Below are 15,704 nucleotides of genomic sequence, written 5' to 3'. Positions count from 1 at the left end.
GATAGTTCACCAAAAATATCCTTGTTTTCAAACCTCAAGACAAATAAACATGCTTCATTAGTCAATGCTTCTTATTTTAATGTTTAATTAATATTACTAATTACTTGTCTTTAAAACACAACTTTTGTTTATTTTCGATATAGAGTTACCGTACGCACCGTAGTATAAGCCGCATCATTTAAAAATGTGTCATTAAGATGAAATAACATATATAAGTCACAGTGGACTATACGTCACGTTTATTTAGAAAATTATTTCACATATTCAAAGCCGAAGAACAGACATTTAATCTGGAACGGCGAGTTATTCAACTAAACAATAGCAGACAAAACAGCAGGCTGAACAGATGTCTGTACATTAAAGTAATATTATCAGTTATTTAAACGATAAACCATATAGCATACAGAACTTACCTGGAAGTTTGAATAGGCTAAATTAACCGAACAAGCCAACTAGCGTGAAGTTTGCATACTCGTCATTCCACATCACTGAATTCATTGAATTACATAAATACAGAATCCGCATTTGGCGGACTCTTGCGGCTGTAGACGGTAATGTTGTCTCTTGCCTAATAAAAGTACAAATTAATTCATACTGACTTAAAAGGCGTACCTGATTGTAAGACGCAGCACCAGCCAAGTTATGAAAAAAACGTGGCTTATAGACCGAAAAATACGGTACTTGAGCCTTACTGATAGGGCTGTTGGGATACTAAGGGCTAAAAAGGGTGGAAACCACTGCTATATAGCACATATGAAGGACCATATACGGTGATTTGCTGCTCCCCGTCTCTGGAATCAATTGCCACTGACTGGACATCCGCCTTGCATCTTCTGTTGTAACTTTTAAAACACTGCTGAAAACATACTTTTATTCCCAGGCATTTTAATTCACTGTCATCTTAAATTACTGTCTTTTAATATGTTGTTTTAATGTTGTTTTTGTCTGTGCTCTCTTTTTTATCTGTGCTTTTTTATTCTTTGCTTTGTTCAGTACTTTGGTCAGCGCAGCTGTGTTAAATGTGCTATATAAATAAACTTTACTTACTTACTTACTTACTATATGGCACTAAATAATATATTAATAATATAATATAATAATGTATAACTATTGTACATTGTTAGTTCATGTTAGCTAACGCATCAACTAATGTAAACAAATACAACCTTTTTGTAAAGATATGCTAAAAAAAGGTTTTAACAATCTGCATATTTGTCTGTAATTTCAATGCTTCAGAGAAAGGATCAAGAGTTTGAGTACTGTAAATAATTAAATGCAATGTCTAAGGGTCACAGCATTACTGGCTACCATACTCATTTATGTTATGTTTTCTTTCTAGTGAAATCATCATGGACGAAGATCCTTCAGACATTGCTCAATTTAAAATGCAGACAATGTCAGCTCTGTTAACGTTGCTCCTAAAGCAAAGATCATAGCATTATAATAAACACCACAAGTGCCACAAATCAAGCTGATAAAGTACACAAGGTAAATCTCACCAAAATTAATAAGTAAACTATCAACTACATACAGAGGAATTTTTTTTACTTATTAATGTTTTACAAGTATATAAAGCAATAAAACAAGCACATATTAGTGTGATACTGAATGTGGACATACATTTTACTTATTCATGTTTTACAAGTATATGACCTTCAAAATTCATGGTGATAAGAAATAAACTAGCAGTTTCTTTTTCTCCAGATTAATGTTAAACTATTGGAGGACATGGCTAAACTATATGAGTATGAATCTGTAAGTGAAGGACTTGAAGCTTCAGATGATTCATCTGAAAGTTCCATAGGTACGAAAATAAATCCATTATTATATCAAACTGGTTCTTATTGTATTTGTTGCTTTTAATATGAATGGTTAATTGTTTCTAGATGCCAACTTCCCTAATTTCAGTGTTGTATTATTTGGAAACTCTGAGTCAGTCCAGTTTGGATGTGACAACATTCTGCTCGAAGAAAATCAAACCTATACTGAAGATACAGAATTCTGCTCGACTGTTTCAATACAGAGAAAGATATCAGACCATCATGTGTCAGTGATCAACATGATTGGCTTACATGAGACGGATCTGAATCCTTCTGTTCAAGTTATCCGTCAGCTTGTGAATGAAAATGAAATCCATGCCTTCATCTTTGTTGTGAGACTGGGTCAGCTAACAGATGCCGATAAGATGGGCATTGAATGGCTACAGCGAATGTTTGGTGACGAAGTTCTTTCATTTGCGATGTTTCTCTTCACTTATGAGGAAGAGGAGGAAAGTATCATAGATGAACTGAAGAAAAACCCTGCACTGGAGAAGCTGATTGAGAAATGTGGACAAAAATATCACATCTGTAGCAAGATTATGAACAAACAGTCAGAGATGAGAGAATTGATGGACCGGATCAGATGTCTGTATTTAGACAATAAAGAGCAGTGCTACACTACTGAGATGTACAACACAGTTTCAACAGACCTGGACAACAGTCAAAATCAAACTGGTAAGATAACAGATTCTGATTGCTTTTGTTTTTAAATTAGACGTTTATAACGACATTTACTTAACAATTATATTTAACAATTTACTATATATATATATATATAATATAATATAATTATATATCATTATATATAATATATATAATAATCATATTTAGGGACGTTAACTGATTTCCATGTATGTAAATATTATTAATATGAATGCATGAACCGCTTCTAACACAAACATTATTGCATGTACAACATCCAAGTCACACAAATCTTTATAAATTCTTTGTAATTCAAGAAATATATTTGCACAGTATGTATGCCAACTGTCCTGACATTGGGCCCTATTTAAACAATGTAAACACATGGTCTAAAGCGCTTGGTACAAGTGCACTTAAGGTGTGTTTGAATCCACTTTTGCAGTTTTAACGATGGAAAATGGGTGTGTTTTGGGCGTAACGTGCAACAAAACCAATGAGTCCTATCTAGGGCTGTGCGATTCTCATGTGTGTTTTATCAGTAAAGCTGGTTCCGTGATTAGAAGTAAATTGTCATCAGCTGCTTTCAGATGGAGCGGCATTTACTACACAGAGCCGTAGTTGACAAAGAAGCTAGGCAAAATTGTGTTCATAATCGAGGAAAATTGATTCTGATAATCTATGCAATTTTGCGTAGCTTCTCTGTGAACTATGGCTCTGTGTAGTAAATGCCGCTCCATCTGAAAGCAGGTGATGGCAATCTATTTCTAATCACGGAACCAGCTTTACTGATGAAACACGCATGAGAATCACAGGCGATTATTTTGCACAGCCCTAGTCCCATCTCTCATCCTCTTAAAAGCCAAGGCTTTTAAGGAGTTTGTAAGTGAAAAACCGTAAGCAGAGGAAGAAGAGCACTAGTTTAAGATTAAGAGAAATAATAAGTAAAATAAGCAGTGTTTTAATTGCTGATAAAGTATGATGCCTGATAAAGTATGATGCCTGATCACTGTAAAGGTTTTTATAAGAATAATTTACAAATATCTTTTTTATAAAATATAGTTTACAAAAAAATCGGATTACCAGGCTAGAGGTGAAGCAGCTCTTCTGCTAGTTGATTTCAGCTTCACACCTTCTAAAGTCCTGTCCTCGTTTATGTCCAAGAGACTCAATAATAATCTTTTAATCCTTTTTTTTTTTTTAAACGTTTGTGTGCTGCTGCGCATCCATGCGTGTAATAAGCAACATGCATTGCCGTCCCATTTATAGGCACATATTACTAATGCGCTCTTTAAATAACAAAAAATTGCATCATTGACTTGAACAGGTTTTAGTTGGTCAGTGGCGTAGTCTATTTTAGTTGCCTTAAAATAGAAACATGCCAACAATGCGCCTGAACACACTTTATTTTAAGCCTGCACTGCAATACTGTGCAGTATCCTGATAATTAGTGTGCAGTTTCCAGGCAATAACAATGTAAATTGCATTGATTTAAAGCAGGGTTTCCCACAGCACTTTTCAGTTTGGGTGGCCCGCCTAAGATGGGAAACACTACCACCTTAACTAGGTCGTTAAAAAAAAAATGCTCCAAAAAAGGCCATCAAGTGCATCTCTGAGAATAGCCGGACGCTCTTCACACCGCGAGCGTGCACGTGCGCCACGTGGCTGAAATGAGATAAAGACGTGGTCCGTCATGTCTGGAGGATAGCCAGTTGATAAAACACGTGTACGTGAGAACTGTAAGTGGACTTATGTTTTGGGGTTATTTAAGCCTGTTATTGTTTTAGTCTATAGTTCTTGTAAATTTAAAGTGAGTTAGCTGGTAATTTTGTTTTTTGAGCAACCTGCTAGCTAGGTTTCACGTGCCTGTTGATTAGATATAATTGTTGAGCGCTCTTGCTCACTTTATTTATGTGCATTATTTACATGCTACAGTAGTTACACTCCTTTAAGATAATGTAATTAATAGTGGAAAATAATCAGTTTTTACAATTTTTGCGCTATCTATCATCGTTTGCCTGACGTTCTACAACATCTGCTTTAGTTTGTGTTTATTAACCCTTTAGTTTCACTTCATCACGCAGCTATTTCCGTTAGAGGTAAAAACATCTAATTCATTAATAATCTAGTATGTGTTCATTTTCTGCTATAGTTTCTTCAAAATTACGTTTTATTTGAGTGTTTTAAATAAAAATATTTTAATTTTCTTCATGACACATACGCCACACCCCTTTGATTGCCACGCCCCCTGCCCCCATTTAAAAGTAGCCATGTACTTACCAACATTTTACCCTTTCATAACACCATCAGGCTGATGTAATTACAAAAATATGACTTCACAATAAGTAAATCCTGAACATTTATCATTTCAGTAAGTATATATTCACTACAAGTATAACCATTTTATTATAACTTCAATTTACATTGATATTGTCTGGACACTGCACAGTAATTAGTTGTAATGTGTGGTTTAAAAATAATATTACCAAGATTACCCAGTTATTACCGATCTGTAAAATGTTTCTGCTTTTTTTTAATAAACTCTCAGAAAAAGCTGAAAACTGTATTCACACTACATTAAAACAGTTAAAGAGCTCTGCGAAAGAAAGCAGACACAAGGTAAGATATATGTTAAATATTTTTATAAATTGAAAGTTTAAGTACACTTGTTAGTGCAAGTGGAAACTCTTTTGTAAACAATACATTTTAAATGTACACCTTATAATTATTTTCATTCATTTTTGTAATAATATTGTTTAAAAACTTCAGCTATGTCCAGAGCAGCTGATGAACAGACTTCATCTGAAAGGAAAATATCATAAACTGAAGACTGCAGATTTTCTTCAGCTTTCAGAACATATACAGTCTCATGAGTTCTGTTTAGAGGAAAAGTTTGCTCAGAGTTTTCTACAAAAATTACTGATGATGGACTACAGAGCAAGATACATTAAAATAAAACAGAACAATGAACAAAATGACAACCAGGAAAGATGCAAAGACTCATTTAAAGAGTCAATTCACTTAATGGATGCTCAGATGGCTGTGTTTTATTGTGCTGATAGTTTTCTAAAGCAGCTCATTGTCACTAAACTCTCACAGTGTCAGTTTGCTCTTCCTCTGCTTGTACCAAATCCATTCACACAGAAGATTGAGTTTCCTCTCTGGACATTCAGACAAATCAACAAGAGCTGGAAGACAACAGATGGGAAAGGACAAACCTTGAGCAAAACCCAGCCGGTCTACAAGGCAGAAACACCAATGGTGGCTGTCTTCAGGTTTGGCTCTTTGTCTTCATCCAAGTCTCAGCTGATGAACAGTTTGATCAATGAGAAACACAACACGTTCTTCCACAGGAACTGTCCAGGCAGCAGCAGATCCAGAGTATTAATGGATGGGATGGTGGAGATTGCCTGGTACTGTCCATCTGGAGAAAAAACTGATACATTTCCTGACTGTGTTGCATTCTGTAATCTTCATGGTGATGCATTAGAAAATGAGAAACTGCTAAATATCTTAACTCAGATGGCTTCTGTAAATGTTGTTATTTTACCTCAACTAAACATGAATGACAACCGCATGATTCAAAACCTCTACACAGACTCAAAACTGCTCATTTGCCTTCTTACTGAGAGTGATTCAGCTCTCACAGAAATGCGAAAAGGTAAAAAATACAAAATGGGATTGAAAGAAAGAAATCAGTCAGATGTAATTGAAGAACTCAGAAGAGCTGTAAACAATGGACTCTCATCTTCAGACTCATCTTCTCTTTTCAAGCTTGAAGATGTGGCAGATAAATTAAACATCACAGTAGATGAGAAGATTGATAATGACTGCAGGAAAGGAAAAGACGCAGCACAGAAAATGATGAGTTTACTAAAGTATAAAGATCTGACAGAAATCAAAGAAACATTTCTGCCGTGTCAGGGAAAACTGTGGCATCAGTGGTGTCAGACAAATAAAGAACTACATCGACCTACACTGGGTGAACTACAAAAGAGTAATAACATAGAAAAAACCAAAAGCTGTAAGAAATCAGAAATGCTTAAAATTCGTGAACTGCAGCACACAACTGTCTTAAATGAATTTATCAAAATCTTTATTCAAGAACTGAATTCAAAAGAAAGAAATGAGATGACATATTTTCTTAAGTGGATTGGGATCCTACTGGATGACTACACTACTGAAACTCTTTCAGCTCTTCATCACGAGTATGATAAAAAGTGGTCAGCGGTCTTAGATCTTAAAAAGAAATCTGATAAATCTCAACAACTGGCAGCTGAACAAGAAGAACTTGAGAGAATATCTGAGAAACTACAAGCTGCAACCTTTGGTTTGGAGCACATACTGAGAGAGATCGGTCAGATATATGAATCATGTTCATCTGTGGAGAAAAACAAGAAAAACCTAAAGCTTGACTTCTCTTCTCTTCCGGGTCTTGCAGCAGAGATGATGATGTCTGGATTTCCACTGGAGCTGATGGATGGAGATGCTGCTCATGTTCCTCTGATCTGGGTTACTGCAGTTTTAGATGAACTCATCAAGAAACTGGGAGACAAGAGAGTCTTTGTGTTGTCAGTTTTAGCGATTCAGAGCTCTGGGAAATCTACCATGTTGAATGCAATGTTTGGTCTGCAGTTTGCTGTCAGTGCTGGTCGGTGCACTAGAGGAGCATTCATGCAGCTGGTCAGAGTTTCAGAAGAGATGAAAGATGAGCTGAAGTTTGATTATATTCTGGTTGTTGATACTGAAGGTCTTCGTGCTCTAGAGCTTGCTGGAAGATCAACAAGAAATCATGATAATGAAATGGCCACATTTGTTGTTGGTCTTGGAAATATGACATTGATCAACGTCTTTGGAGAAAACATTGCAGAGATGCAGGACATCCTTAAGAATGTTGTTCAGGCCTTCATGAGGATGAAGAAGATCAGACTGAATCCCAGCTGCATGTTTGTGCATCAGAATATTTCAGATATCTCAGCCGAAGAAAGAAACATGGAAGGAAGAAGACGACTTCAGGAGAAACTGGATGAGATGACAAAACTTGCTGCTAAAGAGGAAGATTGTGTTTTGCAGTTTTTCAGTGATGTTATTGCATTTGATGTACAGAATGATGTGAAGTATTTTTCACAGCTTTGGGAGGGAAGTCCACCTATGGCACCACCAAACCCAAACTACAGCAGAAACATTCAGGAGATGAAGAGCACCATTATCGCAAAAGCATCAAGATCGAACGGCATTACACTGTCACAGTTCAAAACTTGCATTAATGATCTTTGGAGTGCACTGCTAAATGAAAACTTTGTGTTCAGCTTTAAAGACACACTGGAGATTGCCGTATTCAGAAGACTGGAAACTAAGTATAGTGACTGGACCTGGAGCCTCAGGAGTGCCATGTTGAGTATTGAAGAAAAGTTTTACAACAGAATTGCAAATGGAAACAATGAGGTTCAGAAAAATGAACTGCTGGATGAAATGAGGACAACAAAAGAAGAAGTAGAAAAATCAATGAAGTCTTATTTTAATGAGGACAAATACAAAAGCATTCTGTGTCAATGGAGAGGAAGATTTGAAACCAGAATTCAAGATCTTCATGATGACCTGGTGAAGGGAACAAAAAGAAAGTTGGATGAAGCAATTGAACAGAAGAAAGCCAAACAGAAGCTTGACCCAAAACTGACAGAGTATGAAAATATGCTTTTTAGCCGGAGCAAGGAACTCGCTTTGAGTCTGAAAAGTAAAGGAGCAGATGAACAAGTGCTGAAGGAGAAATTTGACACAATGTGGAGTAAATGGGTCACAGAGATGACTAAAGATATTCCTCCAGTAAAAGACATTCATTTTTGGAAGGATGTCTCACAGATTTTATCTGAAAACAATGAACTTACTCTCGTATATGAAAGGCTTAATCTACCAGACTTTAAACAGATACTCACTAGGGGTGGTTTTGATGACTACATCACACATCAGAAGCATCAAGAGCATTTAGATGAGACTGAATCTTCAGAGGAAGCTGAAGAGAGCTCAAAGAAAAGCCAGAGTCTATTACACCGTTATTTAATGAATCCAGGGAAAAAAATTTATGCATATGTTAAAGGAAACAAGACACTAAATGCTGAATATCATGACTCTGTAAGGCAACTGATTAAAAAAATTATTAAGGAAACTGAAAACATAATGAAGAAATCACCAGTCAAAAGACAGGGCTACAATGTCAGCTACATCCAAGAGATAACGGACTGTGTTAAAAAGTCAGTAAAGCAACATCAATCAGAGAATGAAAAATACAAACTGAGAAAGGAGTTTATTATAGATCTCTGTCTTTATGTTTGTGACATTGCAAGTGAGAAATTTACTGAATGCCACAAGGAATACAGAGAAACAAATGATGTAAGAATGTATCTTGAGAAGCAAAAAACTCAATATTACAACGTCTTCAAGAACTACTGCAGAGGAGCAACAACAGCAACCATACTGATCGACTTTATCTGCAGCAAACTTGAACCGTCCATCCTACAAGACGTTTACAACAAAACAGCTATTGATGTTGCAGCACAGATGAGAACAGACATACGATCATTACGTGAAAACAGATCCAATCTGGAGAAACACATTCTGAAATCACTCGCAGAAAATGAGGACTTTGAGCAATACATACAATACATCCATCAACCCAAAGAACACTTCATACAATTCATAAAAAATGAAGTAGACAAATACTTTACTCAACAAAGCAAAATAATTCTAAATGTTTTCAAAGGAAATCTTGAACAGAAAGGGAAGATTGTGAGTAATGCAGTGCATGCATTGACAGCGGAGGTCAAAAATAAGAGAGGAGATGGCAATATGTGGTTCACAAGTTTCACCAAAACACTCACAGAGGAGCTGAAATTCACAGGTGAGTCATTTGTTGATCTGAGAGAAATTAAAGACTTGGATTTTCTTGGGAAACATTTGAGTGAATGTCTGAATGAAATGATGTTAAAGCTACAAAAGAATTTCACAAGGATTGGTGAAATTAAAATGGAAAAGTGCAGGAAGAAACCACATAAGATTTTGATTGATCATTTCTGTCAGTGCTGTTGGGTTCAGTGTCCTTTCTGTAAAGCAATCTGCACAAACACAATGGAAGACCATCCTGGAGATCACAGTGTTCCTTTTCATCGTAATATTGGACTGAATGGGTGGTTTTATAGAGGAACAACAAACTTGTACACTTGGTTCTGCACAACAGAAGTAGGAAGTGATCGGTGCTTTCGAAATTCTTTAGATGATAGAATTCCTTGGAAAGAATACAGAAAAGCCGGCCCTGAATATGCAAACTGGAGCATCACCCCTGACAACTCTGAGTTGCCATACTGGAAGTGGTTTGTGTGCAGGTTTCAGAAAGATCTGGAGAATCACTACAATAAAACATTCCAGGGCAGCGGTGAGATTCCAGATGAATGGAGAAAGCACACAAAAGAGGACGCTATTAAGAGTTTAGATAAATACATCTAATGGAGAACTAAAAGAACTAAACTCTTTTATATCAATTGAAACTGTTCTGCACTAGTTTTAAAAGAACTTTGTGAATAACACGGCTTACCATTTTGCTTGGATGCATTTATAAGCATAAAGTAGACTACAGAAAGACAAATCATGTTAAATGCAGCGGGAAATATTTATTGATTAAGTCTTACACTAAAAAATCTATAGTTCATGAAAGCAACATGTTTGAATGCTCTGCCTAAATAAAAAAATATTTTTTAATCTTTTCATCTATACAGGCAGTGTCTATAGAAAATGCATTTTTGTTTACACTGAAAAAAAATTGTAAAGCAGTTCTCAAATTACTGACACTGTGACGATTCACTTTATTGTTTTCCTTACTTTTGTAGGTTGCTTTGGATGAAATAATCTATTTTATTCCCTAAATGTAAATACAAATGAAACCATTTTTGTTGTACTTTTTTTATAGCATCTGACTAAATCAATTTTTAAGAAGTACCCCTAGAGCTGTGATGGAGCTCAATACAGCTTCATCACCCTTGACAACTTTGAGCTGCCATACTGGACGTGGTGTGTAGGCACCAATATAACTTTGTAGCCAGAAGTTCAATTCAAACACATCCACAAGACCAGAAAACCATATAAAATTAAATTAAATGACATTGTTTAGTTTATATCTTTAATATACTAAGTCTTCAAACCTTTAACACCTTTAAAACTATTTTAGTGCATGTTTAACTAAGCTAAAAATGTAGTGTTTACTCATAATCATTTCACATATATATTGTAATTCCTAAAAGTTGTCTAAAGTGTAAGTTTTTGGTTATGTTATGTTAATCCAGAATTAAATATATATTAATTAATTAAAGTTTTGGCTTGTATTCCTAGAACATTTTGTGTATTACTCAACTTAATGCCAGATTCTTAGTTTGACGTCTTTATTTGGTAAACTCAATAAAACATGAAAGCCATCACACATATTTGTTCAGACTGGAACAAAATTTTAGGCCATGAGTCTCACACTCATCAGGACACCACATACACCCACAACAAACTCTGAAACTACTGACATTCCTGTACTGTTTTTTCTTCAAAATTACATTTATTAACAGATTATGGCCATCACATAAAGTTAAACAGTGCTATAATTTATATCAGTATAATCTAAACAGAGACTTAATGTTTATATGTACAGATATGTATATTTGGTACTATTATTAATATATGTACATCTTAGGTAGGGGAGAGCAGGGCTGGTTGGGTGAAGGGTTGGTTGGCATACAGTTCAATTACAGTACACTAAAGGGCGCTGCCCCAAAAATCTGACATTAAAATGACTGCCCTCTTGACCTGAAACCATTTACTAAAATCATTGAATTGTCACCAACTGTTGAGGTGTGTATAGCTTTTATATTTTACAGTGTCAAAACAAAAAAACAGTTCTCCAAACTAAATACATTTTAGAACTACACTGAAAAAAATGATTAATTGAATTTAATCAATGTTTTTAAGGTAAGTGGTTGCAATCAATTTATTTAAGCTACATTTAAACAAAAAATTTATATATTATTTTACTTTACTAATCTTTTTTGTTTAAATGTAGCTTAAATAAATTGATTCAATTCAGTGAATCATTTTTATCAGTGTATATGACAGATAGAGATATATAAAATGTAATGATTTCAGGTGATAGAGATAGGATCACCTTTATGTTGACATGAAATTTAAAAGTTTTTGATGAGTGATTCTATGTGGCTAACATCATTTTAGTTAATTGGTGTGTCCTAATGTGGGTGGGGTTGGTTGACACATGTGCATACTGCATTATTTCTGTTACTCCTAATACTACTACACACACATAAACTCACACACTTACACACATAACGTATGTTAAAAATAATAAATATTGTATTATAATATATAAAAAACATAATACAGTATATAGTAGGCCTATATATATATACAGGGTGTGATTTGTGAAAAAAAAAAGAGGGGGGGGGGGTTTCATAGGCGTCTTTTGGTGACATTTCGTCATGAGTCATTTTGTACCCACCACTTTTAACTTCCGTCCATAATAATTTTGACTGTTTTCAGTGGTTATGAGGAGCATGAGAGAGAAATTTAGTAATCATTGTCCGACCTAACAAAAATCTATTAATTAAAATTTTTATTTTATTTCTAATTAAAATATTTCTAATATTCAGACATGTGCTCTCAGCTCACGAGCTCTGATCGGAACAAACCCGAACCTCACTGTCTGCTGAACTTGCGCAGAAACATCAAAATATAAACCGCTTTTTAAAATGGTTTAAAACTTAAAAAAAATTTAGAATTCTTGACAAAATTAGAATAAAGTAAAAGTTGTTTTTTTGGAAAAAAATGATTTAGGTGGGCCTGTTGAAAAGTGGGTCTGTGCCTGTGCCTGAGCTACAGGACATCGTCTTTCCAAACATAACCTGCGCGAATGAATGCGCCTCTGTCCACAGCACATTTCAAAACATTTTAATTCATAAAAATAAATCATGAGAACATGAACTTCATCACTGCATTTGCAGGAATTGTAAAATCTTTTTTCTTATTAACTCAAAAAGCAGCCTAACGCAATATTTTTACTCTAATAGCTTTTCTTTCCCCACACATATGAACTGTGATCATGCACAACGAAAAAACAGAATTAAAATCTTGAATGGCAAAACTATATGGCACAACGTAGTGTCAACTTTAACATAAATATGAACAATGGATTGGTTGCAAACTTAATCCATAACAGTAGAAACAGTTTTACTGCTGCTTTACAAGTAATAACGTTAACTTTAAGTTACACTGCGATACTGTGCTACAGTGAAATGATAGAAAATACAGATGCATTACGAACTGGACGCGCCCGCGCCTCGCTAAACGCCTCATTGGGGTTTATCATATGGGTAACCTCGGCCATTCTCAGTGGTGTGACTGGGACACTAACTCTGTTTGTCATCATAAACAGGTAATCAGATTGTAATGTTTATTACTGCTTTATTAATATGCTGAATAATATGCTGCCTTCCTTCGTTTGGACACACAGCTCCATAACCATCTTGCAAGTGTTGATAGGCCATTACTCGTGAGCAGAGGCACACCTTGTCAACAGGCAAGGCAGGCAACTGCTTGGAGCCCCGAGCCACTAGAGGGCCCCCGAGTTTGTTTCTCGGATGGCCAGCTACACCCGGTAGATGAACAACATGACTGCATATCAAAATTCCGATTGGATGGAATGTTGATTGACATTGGCTTAGCCCAGTCAAAATTCAACCCAGGTGGATAACTTGCCAGTTTCGAAAATGAATTTAGCGAATGGGTGACGTTTTATCGTTCACCCCCCAGTCACATTAGCTACAAGCGACAGAGACAGAGCGACAGGCTACCATTCACTTTCAATGGAAGTGGCCGTTTGCCAGCGACAAGCGACGAGCTCGCCGCTGTGCGAGCAAGGCGGAGCCAAAATAGACAAGCAGGCTATTTTATGCAAATGCTGAGTGATGCGACAAAGCGACTGCCAATCGGAGTGAAGGAGCAGCGTGACGTAGGTCTGTGGTTGAGTTTGAGAAAATAATTCAAGATGGCGGAAAATGCGTATTTATGTATATATCTGATAAGTTTGGCATTTTATCTCATATATTTTGTTACTTTTATCGAGAAATAAATACTTTTAAATCCAAAAACACCGTTCTTGTAACTTAACAATACCTCTAAAGTGACTTTTGATACCGCTTTTGGAAACTAGCCAAGGAACGCCCATCAAGCGAGTGTGTGTCGCTTGGTGTCGTTTACTTTTGTAGCTAATGTGACTGTAGGGTCACGCCCCATTCAGACAGCCAACGACAAGCAGTAGCAGAGTGACGTGATCTCATTCATTTCAATGGAAACCTGGCGACTTCCGGCGACACGAGCGAAAGTGGCCGTTGGCGACCGTATGGGCGTGTCCAGCGACGCGAGAAAGTTAAGAAAGTTTAATTTTATGCAAATGTCGAGCGACTTTTGGGAGCGACTACCAATGAGAACAAAGCAGTGTAGTGCACGTCATCCTTCTCTCGTCAGTTACTGGCGTAGATGGTACTCATTTGTTTCTGACAAGCAGATTTAGGAACGCCTCATTGAAAGAGACGGGCGACACACAGCGATAACGTCGCTGGCTGTCTGAACGAGGGGTCAGTCGTGATGTCGCAGTTGATCCGTATGGATCACAACCCACGGTTTGGCTCAAATGTGATTGCCAGATTAATACGCAAATTTAAATAGGAAAAGTTTATCATTTGCACGTGTTTCAAAGGCTTGCAAATGCTAACACTCAAGTGATTTAAAACAATTTAACCGCATATAAAAGGCGCTAAAGTGAGCAGCCCTCTGTACCCACATGTGGTTTAATGTGCCCGGTCCAGCTCCAGTCAGGCACGTGCCCAAGTGTAAATCTTCTGGTGTAAATCCCAAGTTTAAATTTTAACAGTTAACTAGTGCAATCCTTTACAAAGACAATTGCGGCAAAAACAGATCTATATGCAATGTAGTTACCCAATTTACGCTTGTAAAAGCGACGAAGCAGTCGCAATGACGCGTGCACGCACGTATTCATGTCCGCGCGCGTCTTTGCGTTCATTCGCGCACAACCGCATTCAAAAGACGCCACGCGAGTGAGTTAGCTTATGAAAACATGACGAGACTAAAGGAAGTTTCTAAATAACAATGCTAAGCTTATTTTGACTCGATCATTATTGGCTTCTGTAGATATACATCAGAAATGTTTTGTGCAAAGCAGGGAAAGAGAAGCAGAAAGGAGAGATGTTGAGTTTAAGGGAGGTAAGACAAACTACATCCTCACCCTGTCAGGTCTCAAACATTATCAAACAAATCTCAGGAAAACCTCTTGTCAAGTCTGTAGAAATGCATTGTTGCTAAGAAAATCAACAGATGTATGTGTTATACTGTTCTGTATTTTCAGATATGAAATTAATATTTAGTTTACTAATATTTAACTCTAGGACACTAACTTACATAACAGTTAGCAGTAACTATGACTGAGATTATTTAGTAGCAGTCATAAAACGACTGGTTTCTTAAAATATTCTTGTTAAAATATTCTTGTAAAAATAAGTCATGAATCATTGCTATCATTGTTTAATGTAGAAAATATTTATCTGCTGTCATTATTTCCAAACATGTTATGCCATTTATGCATCCAAACATGTTAATAATGTTAGGTATGATGAGGATTATATGTATCTTTCGCAGTAATATTGCACTGTAGAATAGTGGCTTAAGCAAAGGATATTGTATTGAAGTATTGCACACTTCTTGCACACAGGGAATTTTCTGCTTGGGGCCCCCATAGACCCTAGAATCGCCTCTGCTCGTGAGGTGTAACCGAGTCTGTAACCAATCAGATAGCGCTGTGGGCAGGACATTGAGCAAGTCTTCAGAGTGGTGAATACAGAGAGGCTGCGCGGCAGCTATATCAGAGCCAGCCAAAGTAGCGTATTTTAAAATAAAATTGACTTTAATCAAACCACGGATCCGTGATAAGTTTTGTGATGCGTCTCGCCACTTCTGTAGTAGCATTGATCACTTTGAGGGGGGGATAAATCTATCCTCACGGGGGATGAAAATAATTAAGCAGAGGCAGGGATACATTGACCAGAAAGGGGGAAATCCCACGCATCCCCCCGGCAAATCGCACCCTATATATATATATATATATATATATATATATATATATATATATAT

The 15,704-nt window shown here is 36.3% G+C and overlaps 1 protein-coding gene across 1 annotated transcript; it reads left to right on the top strand.

Annotated features, from left to right (window-relative positions):
• The first annotated feature begins 1,728 nt into the window (after nt 1-1,728).
• On the top strand, nt 1,729-10,655 carry LOC135767311 (interferon-induced very large GTPase 1-like). Its single transcript, XM_073815117.1, has 5 exons — nt 1,729-1,804; nt 1,887-2,495; nt 5,008-5,078; nt 5,229-8,455; nt 8,564-10,655. The coding sequence occupies exons 1-5, from the start codon at nt 1,729-1,731 to the stop codon at nt 9,954-9,956; spliced, it is 5,376 nt and encodes a 1,791-aa protein (XP_073671218.1). The 3' UTR covers nt 9,957-10,655.
• The last annotated feature ends 5,049 nt before the right edge of the window (nt 10,656-15,704 follow it).

Source organism: Paramisgurnus dabryanus, chromosome 6 (genome assembly GCF_030506205.2).
Source record: "Paramisgurnus dabryanus chromosome 6, PD_genome_1.1, whole genome shotgun sequence".
Lineage (NCBI taxonomy): Eukaryota > Metazoa > Chordata > Actinopteri > Cypriniformes > Cobitidae > Paramisgurnus > Paramisgurnus dabryanus.
This window is presented reverse-complemented; position numbering and strand designations above follow the sequence as displayed.